Source organism: Martes martes (assembly GCF_963455335.1).
Source record: "Martes martes genome assembly, chromosome: X".
NCBI lineage: Eukaryota > Metazoa > Chordata > Mammalia > Carnivora > Mustelidae > Martes > Martes martes.
Genome location: NC_137897.1, coordinates 50,598,493 through 50,615,005, shown reverse-complemented (window position 1 = coordinate 50,615,005; position 16,513 = coordinate 50,598,493). Strand labels below are relative to the sequence as shown.

The window sequence follows — 16,513 nt, the reverse complement described above, 5'->3', positions numbered from 1 at the left end:
TTTCTCAGCACCATTTATTGAAGAGACTGTCTTTTTTCCACTGGATATATTTTCCTGCTTTGTTGAAGATTATTTGACCATAGAGTTGAGGGTCCATATGTGGGCTCTCTACTCTGTTCCACTGGTCTATGTGTCTGTTTTTATGCCAGGACCATGCTGTCTTGGTGATCACAGCTTTGTAGTAAAGCTTGAAATCAGGTAACGTGATGCCACCAGTTTTATTTTTGTTTTTCAACATTTCCTTAGCAATTCGGGGTCTCTTCTGATTCCATACAAATTTTAGGATTATTTGCTCCAGCTCTTTGAAAAATTCCGGTGGGATTTTGATCAGAATGGCATTAAAAGTATTAATTGCTCTAGGCAGTATAGACATTTTCACAATGTTTTTTCTTCCGATCCAAGAGCATGGAATGGTCTTCCATCTTTTTGTGTCTTCTTCAGTTACGATCATGAGAGTTCTGTAGTTCCTTGAGTACAGATCCTTTACCTCTTTGGTTAGGTTTATTCCCAGGTATCTTCTGGCTCTTGGTGCTATAGTAAATGGAATCGACTCTCTAATTTCCCTTTCTGTATTTTCATTGTTAGTGTATAAGAAAGCAACTGATTTTTGTACATTGACTTTGTATCCTGCCACGTTACTGAATAGCTGTATGAGTTCTAGACATTTGGGGGTGGAGTCTTTTGGGGTTTCCATATAAAGTATCATGTCATCTGTGAAGAGAGAGATCTTGACTTCTTCATTGCCAATTTGAATATATTTTATTTCTCTTTGTTGTCTGATTTCTGTTGCTAGGACATCTAATACTATGTTGAACAGAAGTGGTGAGAGTGGGAATCCTTGTCGTGTTCCTGATCTCAACGGGAAGGCTGCGATCTTTTTCCCATTGAGGATGATATTTGCTGTGGGTCTTTCATAGATAGATTTTATGAAGTTGAGGAATGTTCCCTCTATCCCTATACTTTGAAGCATTTTAATCAGGAACGGATGCTGGATTTTGTCAAATGCTTTTTCTGCATCAATTGAGAGGACCATGTGGTCCTTCTCTCTTCTCTTATTGATTTGTTCTATCACATTGATTGATTTGCGAATGTTGAACCATCCTTCTAACCCAGGGATGAATCCCACCTGGTCATGGTGGATAATTGTTTTTTTTTTAAAGATTTTATTTATTTATTTGACAGAAATCACAAGCAGGCAGAGCAGCAGGCAGAGAGAGAGAGAGGGAAGCAGGCTCCCCACTGAGCAGAGAGCCAGATGCGGGTCTCAATCCCAGGACTCCAAGATCACGACCTGAGCTGAAAACGGAGGCTTTAAACCACTGAACCACCCAGGCGCCCCGGATAATCTTTTTAATGTGCTGTTGGATCCTGTTTGCTAGGATCTTGTTGAGAATCTTAGCATCCATATTCATCAGAGATATTGGTCTGAAATTCTCCTTTTTGGTGTTGTCTTTGCCTGGTTTGGGGATCAGGGTAATACTGGCTTCATAAAAAGAGTCTGGAACTGTTCCTTCTACTTCAATTTTTTTCAAGCAGATTCAGGAGAATAGGTGTTATTTCTTCTTTGAAAGTTTGGTAGAATTCCCCAGGGAATCCGTCAGGTCCTGGGCTCTTGTTTTTTGGGAGGTTTTTGATCACTGCTTCAATCTCGTTACTAGATATCGGTCTATTCAGGTTGTCAATTTCTTCCTGGTTCAACTTTGGGAGTTTATAGTTTTCCAGGAATGCATCCATTTCATCTAGGTTGCTTAACTTATTGGCATATAACTGTTGATAATAACTTCTGATGACTGATTCTATGTCCTTGGTGTTAGTTGTGATCTCTCCCTTTTCATTCATAATTTTATTAATTTGAGCTTTCTCTCTTTTCTTTTGGATTAGTGTGGCCAATGGTTTGTCAATATTATTGATTCTTTCAAAAAACCAGCTTCTAGTTTCATTGATACATTCTACTGTATCTCTGGTTTCTACCTCATTGATCTCTGCTCTAATCTTGATTATTTCCATTCATGTGTGTGGAGTTGGCTTAATTTGTTGTTGATTCTTCAGTTCTTTAAGGTGTAGAAACAGCTGGTGTATTCTGGATTTTTCAATTTCTTTGAGGGAGACTTGGATGGCTATGTATTTCCCTCTTAGGACCACCTTTGCTGTATCCCATATGTTTTGGACCAAAGTGTCTTCATTCTCATTGGTTTCCATGAATTGTTAAGTTCTTCCTTGATCTTCTGGTTGATTCAAGCATTCTTAAGCAAGGTCGTCTGTAGCTTCCAGGTGTTTGAGTTCCTTCCAAACTTTTCCTTGTGATTGAGCTCCAGTTTCAAAGCATTGTGATCTAAGAATGTGCAGGGAATAATCTCAGTCTTTTGGTATCGGTTGAGTCCTGATTTGTGACCCAGTATGTGGTCTATTCTGGAGAAGTTTCCATGTGCACTCAAGAAGAATGAGTATTCTGTTGTTTTAGGGTAGAATGTTCTGTATTTATCTATGAGGTCCATCTGGTCCAATGTGTCATTCAATGCTCTTGTTTCTTTATTTATTTTCTGCTTTGACAACCTGTCTATTACTGAGAGAGGCGTGTTAAGATCTCCGACTATTAATATATTCATATCAATATGACTCTTTATCTTGATTAATAGTTTTCTTATGTAATTGGCTGCTCCCATATTGGGGGCATAGATATTTAAAATTGTTAGATCATCTTGGTGGATAGTCCCTTTAAGAATTATATAGTGTCCTTCTGTATCTCTGACTACAGTCTTATAGCTTAAAATCTAATTTATCTGATATGAGAATCGCTACCCTGGCCTTCTTTTGAGGCCCATTGACATGAAAGATGCTTCTCCATCCCTTCACTTTCAGTCTGCGTGTATCCTTAGGTTCAAAATGGGTCTCTTGTAGACAACATATGGATGGGTCCTGTCATTTTATCCAATCTCCAACCCTGTGTTATTTTATGGGTGCATTTAGGCCATTCACATTGAGAGTGATTATTGATAGTTACGTTTTTATTGACATAGTGTTACCTTTGAAGTCTTTCTTTCTGTAGATTGTCTCTATATTTCTGTTCAATGATATTTTGAGGATTTTTCCTCTTTTATAGAACCCCCCTTAATATTTCCTGCAGTGTCGGCTTGGTGGTTGCATAGTCTTTCAAGCCTTGCCGGTCTTGGAAACTCTTTATCTCTCCATCCATTTTGAATGTCAGTCTTGCTGGATAAAGTATTCTTGGCTGCATGTTCTTCTCATTTAGTGCCCTGAATATATCTTGCCAGCCCTTTCTGGCTTGCCAGGTCTCTGTGGACAGGTCTGACGTTATTCTGATGGGCTTTCCTCTGTACATAAGGAGGCTCTTTGTCCTAGCTGCCTTCAAGAGGGCCTGCCTACAATTATAATTGTTCATTCTTACTATTAGGTGTCTCTAAGACTTTCAAGAATCTATAATCATGGGGGGAAACCGTTCTGCCTCTAGTACATGAATGCTGGTTCCATTTGAGATTGGGAAAATTTTCATGAAGAACTTGTTCCACTATATCTTCTAAACTTCTTTCTTTCTCCTCCCCTTCAAGGATTCCAATAATTCTGACGTTGGAACGTTTCATTGCATCATTTATTTCCCTGATTCTGTTTTTGTGGCTTCTATGCTGTTTGTTCCAAGCTTCCTCCTGATCCTTTCTCTCTATCTGTTTGTCCTCCCGATCACTAATTCTATCTTCTGTCTCAGTTACCCTAGCTTTTAGAGAATTTAGATTAGATTGGAACTCATTGAGAGCGTTGTGAACCTCATCCCTGGTGGCCTTCAGCTCTGCCCTAACATTATGAACATCATCCCTGGTCGCTTTCAATTCTGCCCTAATCAATTCCGTTTGGTCATCCATGGCTTTCTCCAACCTAGCTATTGCCTGGATAATTGTTAGCCTGAATTCCCTTTCCGACATATTGTCTATGTCAATAGCCATTAGCTCTGTTGCAGGAGGCCCATCCTCTGTATTTTTCTTCTGTTGGGCATTCCTTCTCCTAGTCATTTTGGTGAAAGATGGCTGAACGGATGTAGCTGGATGTATCAACCATGTTGCAGTCAAGGTGCACCCTGGAACTCTTCTGAGCAATCAAAAGTCCCCACCCAAATGAGAGAAAAAAGAAAAGAAAAAGAAAGAGTGAGAGAGAGAGACAGGAAAAAAAGGGAAGATAAAAGAGAAGGCTCAGCCCAAATGGGCCCCAAGATAAGATTTATGAAGTATACAAACAAAAACAGACAAACAAAAAGACTGATAAAAGTATATGACAAGAGAATATATATATTCTCTTGTCATATACTTTTATCACATATATATATATATATATATATATATATATGAAAAAAAAAAGAAAGAAAAAGAACCTAGTCAAAAAGAACCCCAAGGATAAGATTTATATAGTATCAGGACAAACACAAATACACAGAAACACTGGTGGAAGAAAAAGATGGGAGAGTGGCTATAAATTCTCAGTGTGTGTGAGGAAGTTTATTTTGATTCTTCCTGGATGTATCTTGATATCTCTGTTAAGAGACTCAACTTTCCTAAGATAAAGGGGGATTAAAATTAGTTTACCTATAGGGGTTGCATTGATTGGGGAAAGGGGATTACCTTGACGTTTAACTCTATATGAATATTAAAAAATAAAAATTAAAAAAAAAGAATAAACTAAACTAAACTAAACTAAAATTTAAAAAAATTTTAAAAATTAGAAGAGCAAAAGAAAAACACGGATATATGTATCAAAAAGTTCAGGTTAAAAGGTTATAATGGTGGGAACCTGGGTGGCTCAGTGGGTTAAAGCCTCTGCTTTCAGCTCAGGTCATGATCCCAGGATCCTGGGATCGAGTCCCGCATCAGGCTTTCTGCTCAGCAGGGAGCCTGCTTCCCCCTCTCTCTGTCTCTGCCTGCCTCTCTGCCTACTTGTGATCTCTGTCTGTCAAATAAATAAATAAAATCTAAAAAAAATAAAAAGTTATAATGGAATTTGATGTACTGGATATCTCACTGTGATGGTAAATAGGTTAAAAAGTTATCTATATAAAAAAAATGAACCAGAATATTGGGATCGAATTAAAAATAAAAGTTGTATCTATGAATTAGTGGTGGTTGTTCTCTTGTAGTCTTTTCTTTTTCTTTGTTTTTCCTGGTTGGTTTTCTGGGGGAGGGGCCTGCCACGTCGGTTTTCAGGCAATGTTCCGTGAGTTAAGTCCTCCCGCCCCCCTCAAGGGGGTGGGCTCTGAGGAAACCGGTTTTCCAGGCTTTTGTTCTCTGGAGGTTTTTATGTTTGTTTGGTCGGTTTTTTTTTTTCTCTCGTCTTGACAGCTTTTGATGGTTTTTGGAGGTTTAGAGGAAAGCAGACTGCAACCCGACCTCCCTCTCAGAGAGAAGCCTCAGTCTGTTCCCTGCTGGGTGCTCCAGAGCACATAAGTTCCCCCTCAGCCACTGGCAGAGCACATTCTGAGTCCCGGTCCCTGGGGACGCAGGAACTCCTGCTTGTACCCAAAACCATGACAGCGGCGGCTGTCTGGGCAGCTCCAGACTGCCAGAGAGGTTCCAAGCAGTGATGGCACACTGAGATTTTCCTGCTGGCCTGGGCTGGGAGTGCCCAGTCTTTCCGGGTCTGAGAGCGCCAGGCTGGCAACTTTGCACACCTCTCTCAGGGGAGGGTGTGAGGCGCGTGTGTCTCAGGCTCTGATAGTGCAGCATGGAGGTCACGTGGAAAGTGTGAAAAGGCTATGCTTCTGCCAGCTGGTGAGCCTCCCAGCCCCTCAGGGGAGCCGGACCCCACGCATTCTCAGGCGTGCTGGCAGCTCAGGGACCAAGACCTGGTTTCTCCGCCACGCTCTCTTTGGCTCAGCGCCAGGGATGGCTGTCCTGGGTCCGGGGACTTAAGCCCTTGTCCCTAACTGCCCTGATTCCCACAATTTCCCCCCACGATCCTTTGCTCTTTTTGAGTGCTTTCAACCAGACTCCAAGTTAATGCTGGTCCCCAGACGCAGGGCACTCTCGTATTGGGGTATTACTTTCCAATGGGTCCCCTCTGGTGGCTCCCTCCCCCTTTTGTTTCTCTTCCGATATTAGTCCAACGTCCCCACTCTGCTTTACCTGTCCACTGGTGTCTTCTGCCCCCGTAGAGATCCAGACGTGTATAATTCTGATCTCAGGCTGATTTCATGGGTGATCAGAGTTCTTTGGTAGGTAATCAGCTCACTTTAAGGTACAGGTTGAAAGGGAGCCTCCTCCTATTTTCCCACCATCTTGTCTCCCCAGGGATTGCATTTAAAGTGTAGATTTCTCTGGGTAGCTAGACATTTTGACGTTTATTCTTCTGATCCATGAACATGGTGTGTTTTTCCATCTCTTTGTGTCTTCCTCAATTTCTTTCATAAGTGTTCTGTAGTTTCTAGAGTATAGATCTTTTACCTCTTTAGTTAGATTTATTCCTAGGTATCTATGGTTTTTGGTGCTATTATAAATGGAGAAAATTCCTTAATTTCTCTTTCTTCACTGACATTGTTAATGTATAGAAATGCAACTGATTTCTGTGTATTGATCTCATATCCTGCTATGTTGCTGCATTGCTGAATGAGTGCTAGTAATTTGGGGGTGGAGTATTTTGGGTTTTCCACATAAAGTATTATGTTATCTGCTAAGAGAAAGAGTTTGATTTCTTTTCCAATTTGAATGTCTTTTACTCAGTTTTTAAAGGTTTTATTTATTTATTTGGTAGACAGCAGGAGAGGGAACACAAAGAGGTGAAGTGGGAGTGGGAGAAGCAGGCTTCCCACTAAGCACAGAGCCTGATGTGGGGCTCAATTCCAGGACCCTGGGATCATGACCTGAGCTGAAGTAGATGCTTAACAACTGAGCCACCCAGGCACCCCACCTTTTATTTCTTTTTGTTGTCTGATTGCTAAGGTTGGTCTTCTAGTACTATGTTGAACAATAGCAGTGAGAGTGGGCAACCCTGTCCTTTACCTTACCTTAGGGAAAAAGCTCTCTGTTCTTCCCCATTGAGAATGAGACTCACTGCGGGCTTTTCATAGATGGTGTTTATGATATTGAAGTATGTCCCCTCTATCCCTATACTTTGAAGAGTTTTAATCAGGAAAGGATGCTGTAATTTGTCAAATGCTTTCTCTGTATCAACTGAGAGGATCATATGGTTCTTTTGTTTTGTTAATGTGATCTATCACACTGATTGATTTGCAAATGTCAAATCATCCTTGAATCCCTGGGATAAATTCCACCTGGTCTTGGTGGATAATCCTTTCAAGGTACTGTTGAATCCTATTGGCTAGGATATTGGTGAGTATTTTGGCATTTATTTTCATCAGGGATAATGGTCTGAAATTCTCCTTTTTGCTGGGGTCTTTCATTTTGGGATCAAGTTAATGTTGGCCTTATAGACTGACTTGGGAAGTTTTCATTCCATTTCTATTTTTTGAAAGAGCCTCAGAAGAATAGGTATTATTTTTTTTAATGTTTGGTAAAATCCCCTTGGAAACTATCTGGTCCTGGACTTTTCTTTGGGGAGAGATTTTTCATTACTGCTTCACTTTCCTTGCTGGTTATTGGTCTGTTCAGATTATCTATTTCTTCCTGTTTCAGTATCAGTAATTTATAAGTTTCCAGGAATGCATCCATTTTTTTTCCCAGATTGCTTAGTTTGTTGGCATATAGGTGCTGGTAAATAATTCTAAGAATTGTCTCTATTTCCTTGGTATTAGTCATAATCTCTCCCCTTTCATTCATGATTTCATTAATTTGGCTCCTTTCTCTTTTCTTTTGGTGAGTCTTGCTAGGAGTTTATCAATCTTATTAATTATTTCAAGGAACCAGCTTCCAGTTTTGTTGATCTTTTCTGCTCTTCTAGTTTCTACTTCATTGATTTCTGCTCTAATCTTTATTATTTTTCTTCTCCAGCTTGGTTTAGACTTAATTCTCTGTTCTTTCTCCAGTTCCTTTAGGTGTAAGTTTAGCTTGTGTAGTTGGGAATTTTCTGATTTTTTGAGAGAGGCGTGGGTGGCTATGTGCTTCCCTCTTAAGCCCACCTTTTCAGTATCCCATAGGATTTGGGCCAATATGGTTTAATTTTCATTGGTTTGCATGAATTGTTCAAATTTTTCTTTAATTATCTGGTTGACCCATTCATTCTTTAGCAGGATGCTCTTTCTCCAAGGGTTTGAGTTCCTTCCAAATTTCTTCTTGTGATTTAGTAACAGTTTCAAAACATTGTTGTCTGAACTATGCAGGGAATAATCTCTAACTTTTGATAACAATTGAGACCTGATTTGTGATGCATATGTGATCCAATATGGAGAAACTTCCATGTGCACTCAAGAAGAATGAGTATTCTGTTGTTTTAGAATGGAAAGTTCTGCATATATCTATGAAGTCCATCTGGTCCAATGTGTCATTCAAAGTTCTTGTTTGTTGATCTTCTGCTTAGATGATTTGTCTAATCCTGTGAGTGGAATGTTGATGTCTCCTACTATTAATGTATAATTATCAATATGTTTCTTTATTTTCATCATCAATTGATTTATATAGTTGGCTACTCCCATGTTGGGGCATAGATATTTATGATTATTAGATCGCTTTATTGGATAAACCCTTTAAGTATGATATAGTGTCCCTCTCCATCTCTTACTATAGTCTTTGGTTTAAAATCTAATTTGCCTTATATGAGGATTGCTACCCTACTTTTCTTTTGAGGTCCATTGGCATGGTAAATTGTTCTCCATCCTTTTACTTTCAATCTGGAGGTGACTTTAGGTTCAAAATGAGTCTTTTGTAGATAGCATATGGATGAGTCCTCCTTATTTAATCCAATCTGAAACCTTGTGTCTTTTGATGGGAACATTCATCCCATTTACATTCAGAGTAACTAATTAAAGATATTAATTTAGTGTCATTTTATTACTTGTGAAGTCCCTCTTTCTGATTGTCTCTGTTTCTTTCTGGTATATATTACTCTTGGGGTCTTTCCTTGTTTCCAGAATCCCCGTAATATTTCTTGAAGGGCTGGTTTAGTGATCACATATTATTTCAGATTTTGCCTGTCCTGGAAGCTCTTTATCTCCCCATCCATTATGAATGACAGCCTTGCTGGATAAAGTATTCTTGTCTGCATGTTCTTCTCATTTGATACCCTCAATACGTCTTGCTAGCCTTTTCTGGCTTGCCACCTTTCTGGAATAGGTCTAATGTTGTTCTGATGTTCCTCCATCCATATGTAAGGAACCTTCTCTCCCTAGCTATGTCAGGATATTTTCCTTGGCTGTATGATGTGCAAACTTCACTATTACACGTCAGGGTATTGATCTATTTTTATTGATTTTGGAAGGGGTCCTCTCTACCTCTTGGACACAAATGCTTGTTTCTTTCCCCAGATTAGTGAAGTTCTCAGCCATGATTTACTCAAATATACCTTCTAGCCCACCCCACCCCCCCACCTCCTCAGGAATCCTAATAATTCTGACATTGGAAACTCATGGTATCATTAATCTCTCCACAACATTTTTCATGGGCTACTAGCTGCCTATCTCTGTTTTCTTCAATTTCCTTCCTTTTCATCAGCTTATTTTCTAGATCACTTATTCTCTCTTTTGCCTCATTTACCCTGGCTGTTTGAATATCCAGTTTAGATTGCATCTCATTCATAGCATTTTTAAGTTCATCCTGATTAGTCTCATTTCTGCCCTTAGAGATTCTATATTGTCACTATGCTTTTTTCAAGCCTAGATATTGACTTTATGATTACTATCCTGAATTCTATCTCTGAATCTTCCTTATATCCATATCTACTAGCTCTGTGCCAGAGAATAGTCCCTAGTCCTTCTTTTGTGAGTTCCTCTTTCTTGCCATTCTGTCAAGAGAATGATGGGTGGGCCAGTGAACAGAGTCTAAAATATCAACCACATCTTGTTTGGGATGTTGCATCCTAGCAACATCCTGAGTAGTCAGAAGCCACCACAGAAAAACAAAGTCAAAATGAAACACCAAAATAAAATTGAATAAAAGGGCGAAGGGGAAGAGAGATTATAATCTTACAGTGTGGACAAAGCAGGGTGTTCCACTTGTTCCTGGGTGAATTTTGTTAGAAGACACTACATCCTAAAATTGCAACAAATGTAAACCTTATAGGAAGTCTGGGTGGCTCAGTCAGTTAAGTGTCTGCCTTCAGCTCAGGTCATGAGCCCAGTGTCCTGTGATCAAGTCCCACATTAGGGTTCTTGCTCAGCAGGGACCCTGTTTCTCCCTCAGCCTGCTGCTCTCTCTTTCCCTCTCTCCCTCTGACAAATAAATAAAATCCTAAAGAAGTTATATGTATATATGTATATATATATATGTATATATGTGTGTATATATATATGTATATATATATATATAGAGAGAGAATAGAGTGTAAAAGGAGTAAAATGAAGCATTTATCTATAAAAAAAGATAAGTGTGAAAAAATACAAGTTAAAATGTGACTATGAAATACAAGTTGGTATAATAAGCATATAGTTGAAATTAGAAAAAGGTAAAAAGAAAAAAGAAAAAGAAGAAAAAGAAAAGGAGAGTTTTATCTGAAAAATAAATAAGTCATGAGGCAATACCTGGAGCTCAATATACTATTTGCCCATGGCACTGGAATTTTATAGTCTTATGGGATCCATAGGCTTGTCATCCACCTGTTCTTTCAGACTGTCTTCTGGGGAGTGGCCTGCTGTGGTGTTTCTCAGGTATCCCCACCTGAGAAGAGTTGTCCCACCCCTTCTCAGGGGGAATGGGATCAGTGCAAATGGGTCCTTTGTATGGTTTTTGTTCCCTGGAGGCTTTCCATGTCTCTTCAGAGGGTCAGAGCAAAAATGGCTGTGCCCAAACCTCTGGCCCAGAGCAGAAAGATTGCAGGCTTCCCTCTTTAATAAACCCTCCAGGACAAACAGTCTCCATTTCTGTATGCACTGAAAACTGCAGCCTTTCACAGGGTGTGCCCACTGAAACTCTCTTAGAGGTAGTCCCAGGGGACCAGGACTGCCACTGACCTTTTTGACTCTAAAACCATGAGTAAAGATGGGCTCATGCATGCACACCTGAAGCTCCTGGATCATGTCTGGTTGCCATTCTAAAGTCCTTTCTGGGCTGCTACTGCCCTGAGAGCTTTTTTCTAGTCAGGTGCAGGTTCCAGACTTTTTCAGGCTGCTCAGGAAAAGAGCAATTATCAACCAGCCCAACTCATGGTTTATGATGGTCTGAGCTGAGAAACCCCTCCTGGACTCACTGACCATAACCAGCTTCCTGATTTCACTGCTCAGGCACTCTACCAGTTCAGGTAGAGTATCTACCCATTCGCTCTGTGACTCCTCAGACCCTGAGACCACAGTTCCTTGTCCTACCTAGAATTCTGCCTTTTCATTTCCAGAACCCTTTTAGGAGAGAGATGTCTCTCACTGGAGCAGATTTCTAAGGGTTGATTTTGTGCTCCAATGTTATATCACTTTCCAGGAACAAGCTTATGGAGCCTCCTTCCCCCTTATGTTTATCTTCCTATATCACCCCACAGATTCATGACTGCACACATCCTACCTTGCAAAAAGCAGTAGCTTTTCAGCTTGTAGAGATCCAGATATATATTCTTACATCTCAGGCTGATTTCATAGGTGTTCAAGATAGTTTGATAGATATACCACTAAATTCAGAGGATTAGTTGAAATGGGGTCCCCTATACCTCCACTATCTTTCTTCCCTCCCCTTATATGTGGAATTTAAGAAAGAAGGTAGAGGACCATAGGGGAAGAAAGGAAAAAATGAAACAAAACTATACCTGAGAGGGAGACAAACCATAAGAGACTCTTAAACTTAAGAAGCAAACTGAGGGTTGTTGTAAGGAAGGGGTTGGGGAATGGGGTAACTGGGTGATGGAAATTATGGAGGTTATATGTTGTACTGGACATTGGGTATTATATAAGAGTAATGAATCACAGACTTGTAACCCTTAAAAAAATAATACATTATATGTTAATTAAAAAAATCATTGAATCTTGTTGAACTCTAGTTTTTTCATCTGTAAAATAAAGTTGTTGTGAGGATTAGATAGAACTATATACTAAGATGTACCTCCAGGTAGCCTGCTAAGAAACTCCTGCATAGAACAATGGTATGGTTCATAAGACTTTTGCTATCCCTGCTTTCTCTCTAGGAGCATCCAGTAGTGTGCTATGTGCTGTGAGGAATATAAGAGAGGTGTAAAACAAGACTCCTGCCCCCCAGAACAATGGGATAATTGAATGAAAAACTTGCTAGTCTAAAGCTTCTTACTTTTGTTCTGGTTGTGTACAGTCTAAGATTCCAGTGAGTTCATCAACCAATGATAGACTCATTAAGAAACAGGCTCCTGATCCTTGAGAATTTAAAAAAAAAATTATTTACTTATTTGAGACAGAGAGTTCAAATTTATTTACTTTTTTGAGACAGAGAGCCAGGGGAAGGGCACAGAGGGTGAGAATATCAATCATACTACCTGCTGAGTGCAAAGCCTGATGTGGGGCTTGATCTCACAACCTTGATTTCATGATCTCAGCCAAAACTGAGAGTCAGATATTTAACTGACTGAGCCATCCAGGTGCCCCAATCATTTAGAATTTTTCAGCTAAACTGAATGACAACTCATTTTGGAAATAAAAGGAGGTTTTTATTTTGATAAAAATATTTTAAAAACTATTTTAATATTTTACTTTTGTTTAAAAAATGGAAGAAGGGATTCCTAAAGATCTCTTACATGAGATAAAAAATTATATGAGAAAGTATGGAATAAAGAATGAAGGCACTCTTGGTTATGTATTTACTATTGTTCTGTAGCAAATAACCACACATTTAGTGTCTTAAAATAACACCAACTTATTTATTTTTAGTTCAGGTCAGAATTCCAAAATTCTTAAATTCAAATTCTATCTGACAAGATAGTGTTGTTTCTGAAGGTTTCAGGAGAGAATCTGTTTCCTTGCCATTTTCAGTTTCAGAGGATACCCAAATTCCTTGGCTCGTGGCTTCTTTCTTACACCACATGACCTCTTGTTTCTGTCATCACATCTCCTACTAGTCATTATTTTTTTTAAGATTTTATTTATTTCTTTGACAGACAGAGATCACAAGTAGGCAGAGAGGCAGGCAGAGAGAGAGGAGAAAGCAGGCTCTCCATGGAGCAGAGAGCCCGATGCAGGGCTCTATCCCAGGACCCTGGGATCATGACCTGAGCCGAAGGCAGAGGCCCCAACCCACTGAGCCACCCAGGCACCCCCCTACTAGTCATTCTTATCTGGCTGCCTCCTTCCTTCTCTTCCCTCTTACGAGGACTTTGTGATTCTAGTGAGTCCACCTTGACAAACCAGGATAATTTCACCATCTCAAATCCTTAACTTAAACCAGCAAAGCCCCTTCTACCATGTAAGATAATGTATTCACGGATTCCAGGGATTAGAATGTGAACTTCTTTAGGGGGCTATTATTCAACCTACCATAGGTACCGTAGCTCAGAGATAATCACTGAGATTAGAAAAGTAAGGATGGTATTTATGCAGGCAGTACATCTTGATGGGTATGAAGATAAGGAGGAGGTCACTCTTATGCCAAGGAATGACATGAACACAAGCAAGGGGGGTAGAAATCAGCACAATTTACATGGAAGTTATTAAAACGACTGATGTAAATGCAGTAGGTGTGAAAAATACAACCAAATGGAAGGGGAGAAAGGTCAGATCACAAAACCAGGCAGAGGGATCCAAATTTGGTAGAATGGCAATTGGGAGTTACTGGTAGTTCCCAAATAAGCTGCCAAGTGATGTTATAAAAGCATTCTCGGGATGATTGGTCCAGGCAAGTAGAGGTGGGAGAAGGGACCCCAAGAGGAACAAAGGTTGAATGAGTTGTCTCTACTGAAGTATCACTTATGTCTAAGCTGCTTTAGGGTATCTGGAAACAAATTGCCAACAATTTTAAGGGAGGGAGAAAGGGCAAAAGTGGAATCATTTTAGCCTCTCTCCACCTACAAGAGCACAAGCCATAGACAACAACCAGGGGCCTCTCACAGCGTTTAGCAAAGGAGTATGATTTCTATGAGCTCAGGGAATTTTTTTTTCTTTTTTAAAGAGTAAATATATTTTACACTTACCTCATTGCCACATTACTTCCATCTATGACAACTGGCCTCAGATTTTCACTGCTGTCTATTTCATCTTCAAGAAACAGTTCAGGACTTGTGATCTCTCTGGAGTTGGGACCCCGAGGCACTAAAAGATTCAAGCTGACCTGTCCTTCTGAATCACCTTTGTTCCCAAGTCTGACGAGCTCTGCCAATACATCATTAATAAGCGATTCTGGGCCCAACTTGTTCAACACTGATTGAATCTGTGTCTCTGCATAGCCCAGCTTTAGAGCAAAATCCATTTTGGCTTGGTATTCCTTTTCCAAGTCAAGCTTCCCCTCTTGCAGAATGCTGCTCTGGGAGAAGCTTGGATGGTCTAAGCAGGGTGATCTATAGAGCTGACGGTGTGGCTTAGAGGGGATTTCCTTTTTTTTCAAGTAAACATCCCCAGGTTGGTAGCTATTGTCATTGTTGCTGCTCTTAAGGATCATTTGTTCAGGGTCACATTCAGAGTTCATCCACTCTTCTGAGTCAGCATTGCTTTTCTCAATGCTGTCCTGTTTAGACTGTTGTTTCTCTTCCTTAGAGGCATTCTTCTCCATTTTTTGTGTCTCCACTGCAGCCGTGGCCGTCATCCCGTTCAGTAGGCAGTTTGAAGTCTAATCAGCTCTTTTTTTCTTTTTAGCCTGCTTGGAATCCACATACAGTTACATTGTTTTGTGGTAAAATGTGGTGGTAGGGATGAAGCAAGTGTTTCCCTGTTTGGTTTGATATGTTCAGATGTTACCAGTCCCTACAAATAAACAAACATACCACAGTCATGTTTAGTAAAATTTTGGAAAAACACTTCAGAATGCAACTGTTTCTTTGTAAGAAACTATAACCTATACGACCTTTAATTTTTGTGATTCAAGTGATTGGACTCATCTCTCAATAAAAAAGAGAGAGACTCTAATTCTTTAATAATTCTACACATAAAAATTTCAGTGGTGGCAATGATACTGCAATTCCTCTCCCCTCTCACAAAATAAATCACACTATAGTTAACTGTTAATAATAACAGCTTTGAGAAAGAAAAACATGACATTTCAACAAGGGTCAAGAATATATACATCCCTGAAAGTATTCTTTTCCTTTCTGCCAGTTAAGTTTTACCAAATCTCACACAAGATCCTTCTTGCTAAAGCTGAGTTCCACTCCTGAAAAGCATAAAATCTTCAGCACTACTAATTGCAAAATGTCAAGGACTTTATCTACTGGGAAAACTAGAAAACTATTACTTACTTTCAAACAATTGAAAGTAGAGTATAAAGTGACAAGTAGATAGATCTGCTCCAGATTTTTTAAAAAGTGTCTGTGTACACTTATGAATTGTATGTGCAGCCTCTTTTATTTATTATAATTATATTTATTGTATTGTAAAGAGAAAATTAAGTCAACTTGAATAAACCAAAACATTTTTAAAACAATATTAATTACTGAAAGAAATAAAATTAAATTAAGATGTTAAAAAAGAATATTAATTACAAAAAATAATTAAAGATAATTTTATTTATAAACACCTCCTCTCATGTACTGCATCTGTCTCTGCAGGTTTGAGTTCTAACTTGGTCAAAGTATTTTTTCTCATTCTGAGGCTTAGTTTCCTCATACATAAAATAAGAATATTGATACTTACCTCAGAAGGTAAGGATTATGTAAGATGAATAAGGAAAGTGCTTAGAAAAGTGAATAGAACATATAATAGGTTTTCAGTATATGTAAAGGATGCAACAGACACCATCAAAATATTGTTGGTTTTTTTTAAAGAAGTCTAACAGTGAGGCAAAGGGTGTAGACCTGTGAGCACGAACAAGCTCTTCAGATAATAGCCGTGTTCACTAATCTAAAACAAGATTATCTAGGTAACCAATGTACTAGAGTTTTCCAGTTACTCCTTAGTAATATTTATACAAACAAGAAGGAAAGTCACCAATAGCTCTAAGAATAATATGCATAACTGCATGTGTGCTTTAGTAAAGTCACATATGGAAACATCGAATCCACACAGAATTGACATCTCAGAACTGATATCCCAGTAACATATGACTTCTGTAATGATTATACTACCGCTGTGACTTCAAAATATTCCCTTAATGAATTAGCTAATATATAGATATCCATTCACTTCTCTATTAATCTCTCATTTAAATTTTGAAGTCTATTTCCTTTATAAGTTCATTTACTATTTGATTTACATTTTATTCTCTTCAAAATAATTTCTAGTTCACATAGGACTTTGAGATTTTCCTCTTACATTTATTCAAAGCTCAGAAGTCACTTTAAAAAGTCACTTAAAAACAACTGTTTATAATACTAACTGTAT

General features: G+C 39.0%; 1 protein-coding gene across 1 annotated transcript in view; it reads right to left on the bottom strand.

The window, feature by feature from the left end:
- The window catches only part of ZC3H12B (zinc finger CCCH-type containing 12B), a gene marked incomplete at both ends in the record, with an annotated part of 117,302 nt that extends 102,519 nt beyond the window's left edge, over window positions 1-14,783 (bottom strand). Inside the window, one exon of the mRNA XM_080795757.1 lies at window positions 14,176-14,783. Coding sequence (XP_080651883.1) covers window positions 14,176-14,783 — 608 coding nt within the window. The remainder of the gene's footprint in view (window positions 1-14,175) is intronic.
- Between the last annotated feature and the right edge of the window lie 1,730 nt (window positions 14,784-16,513).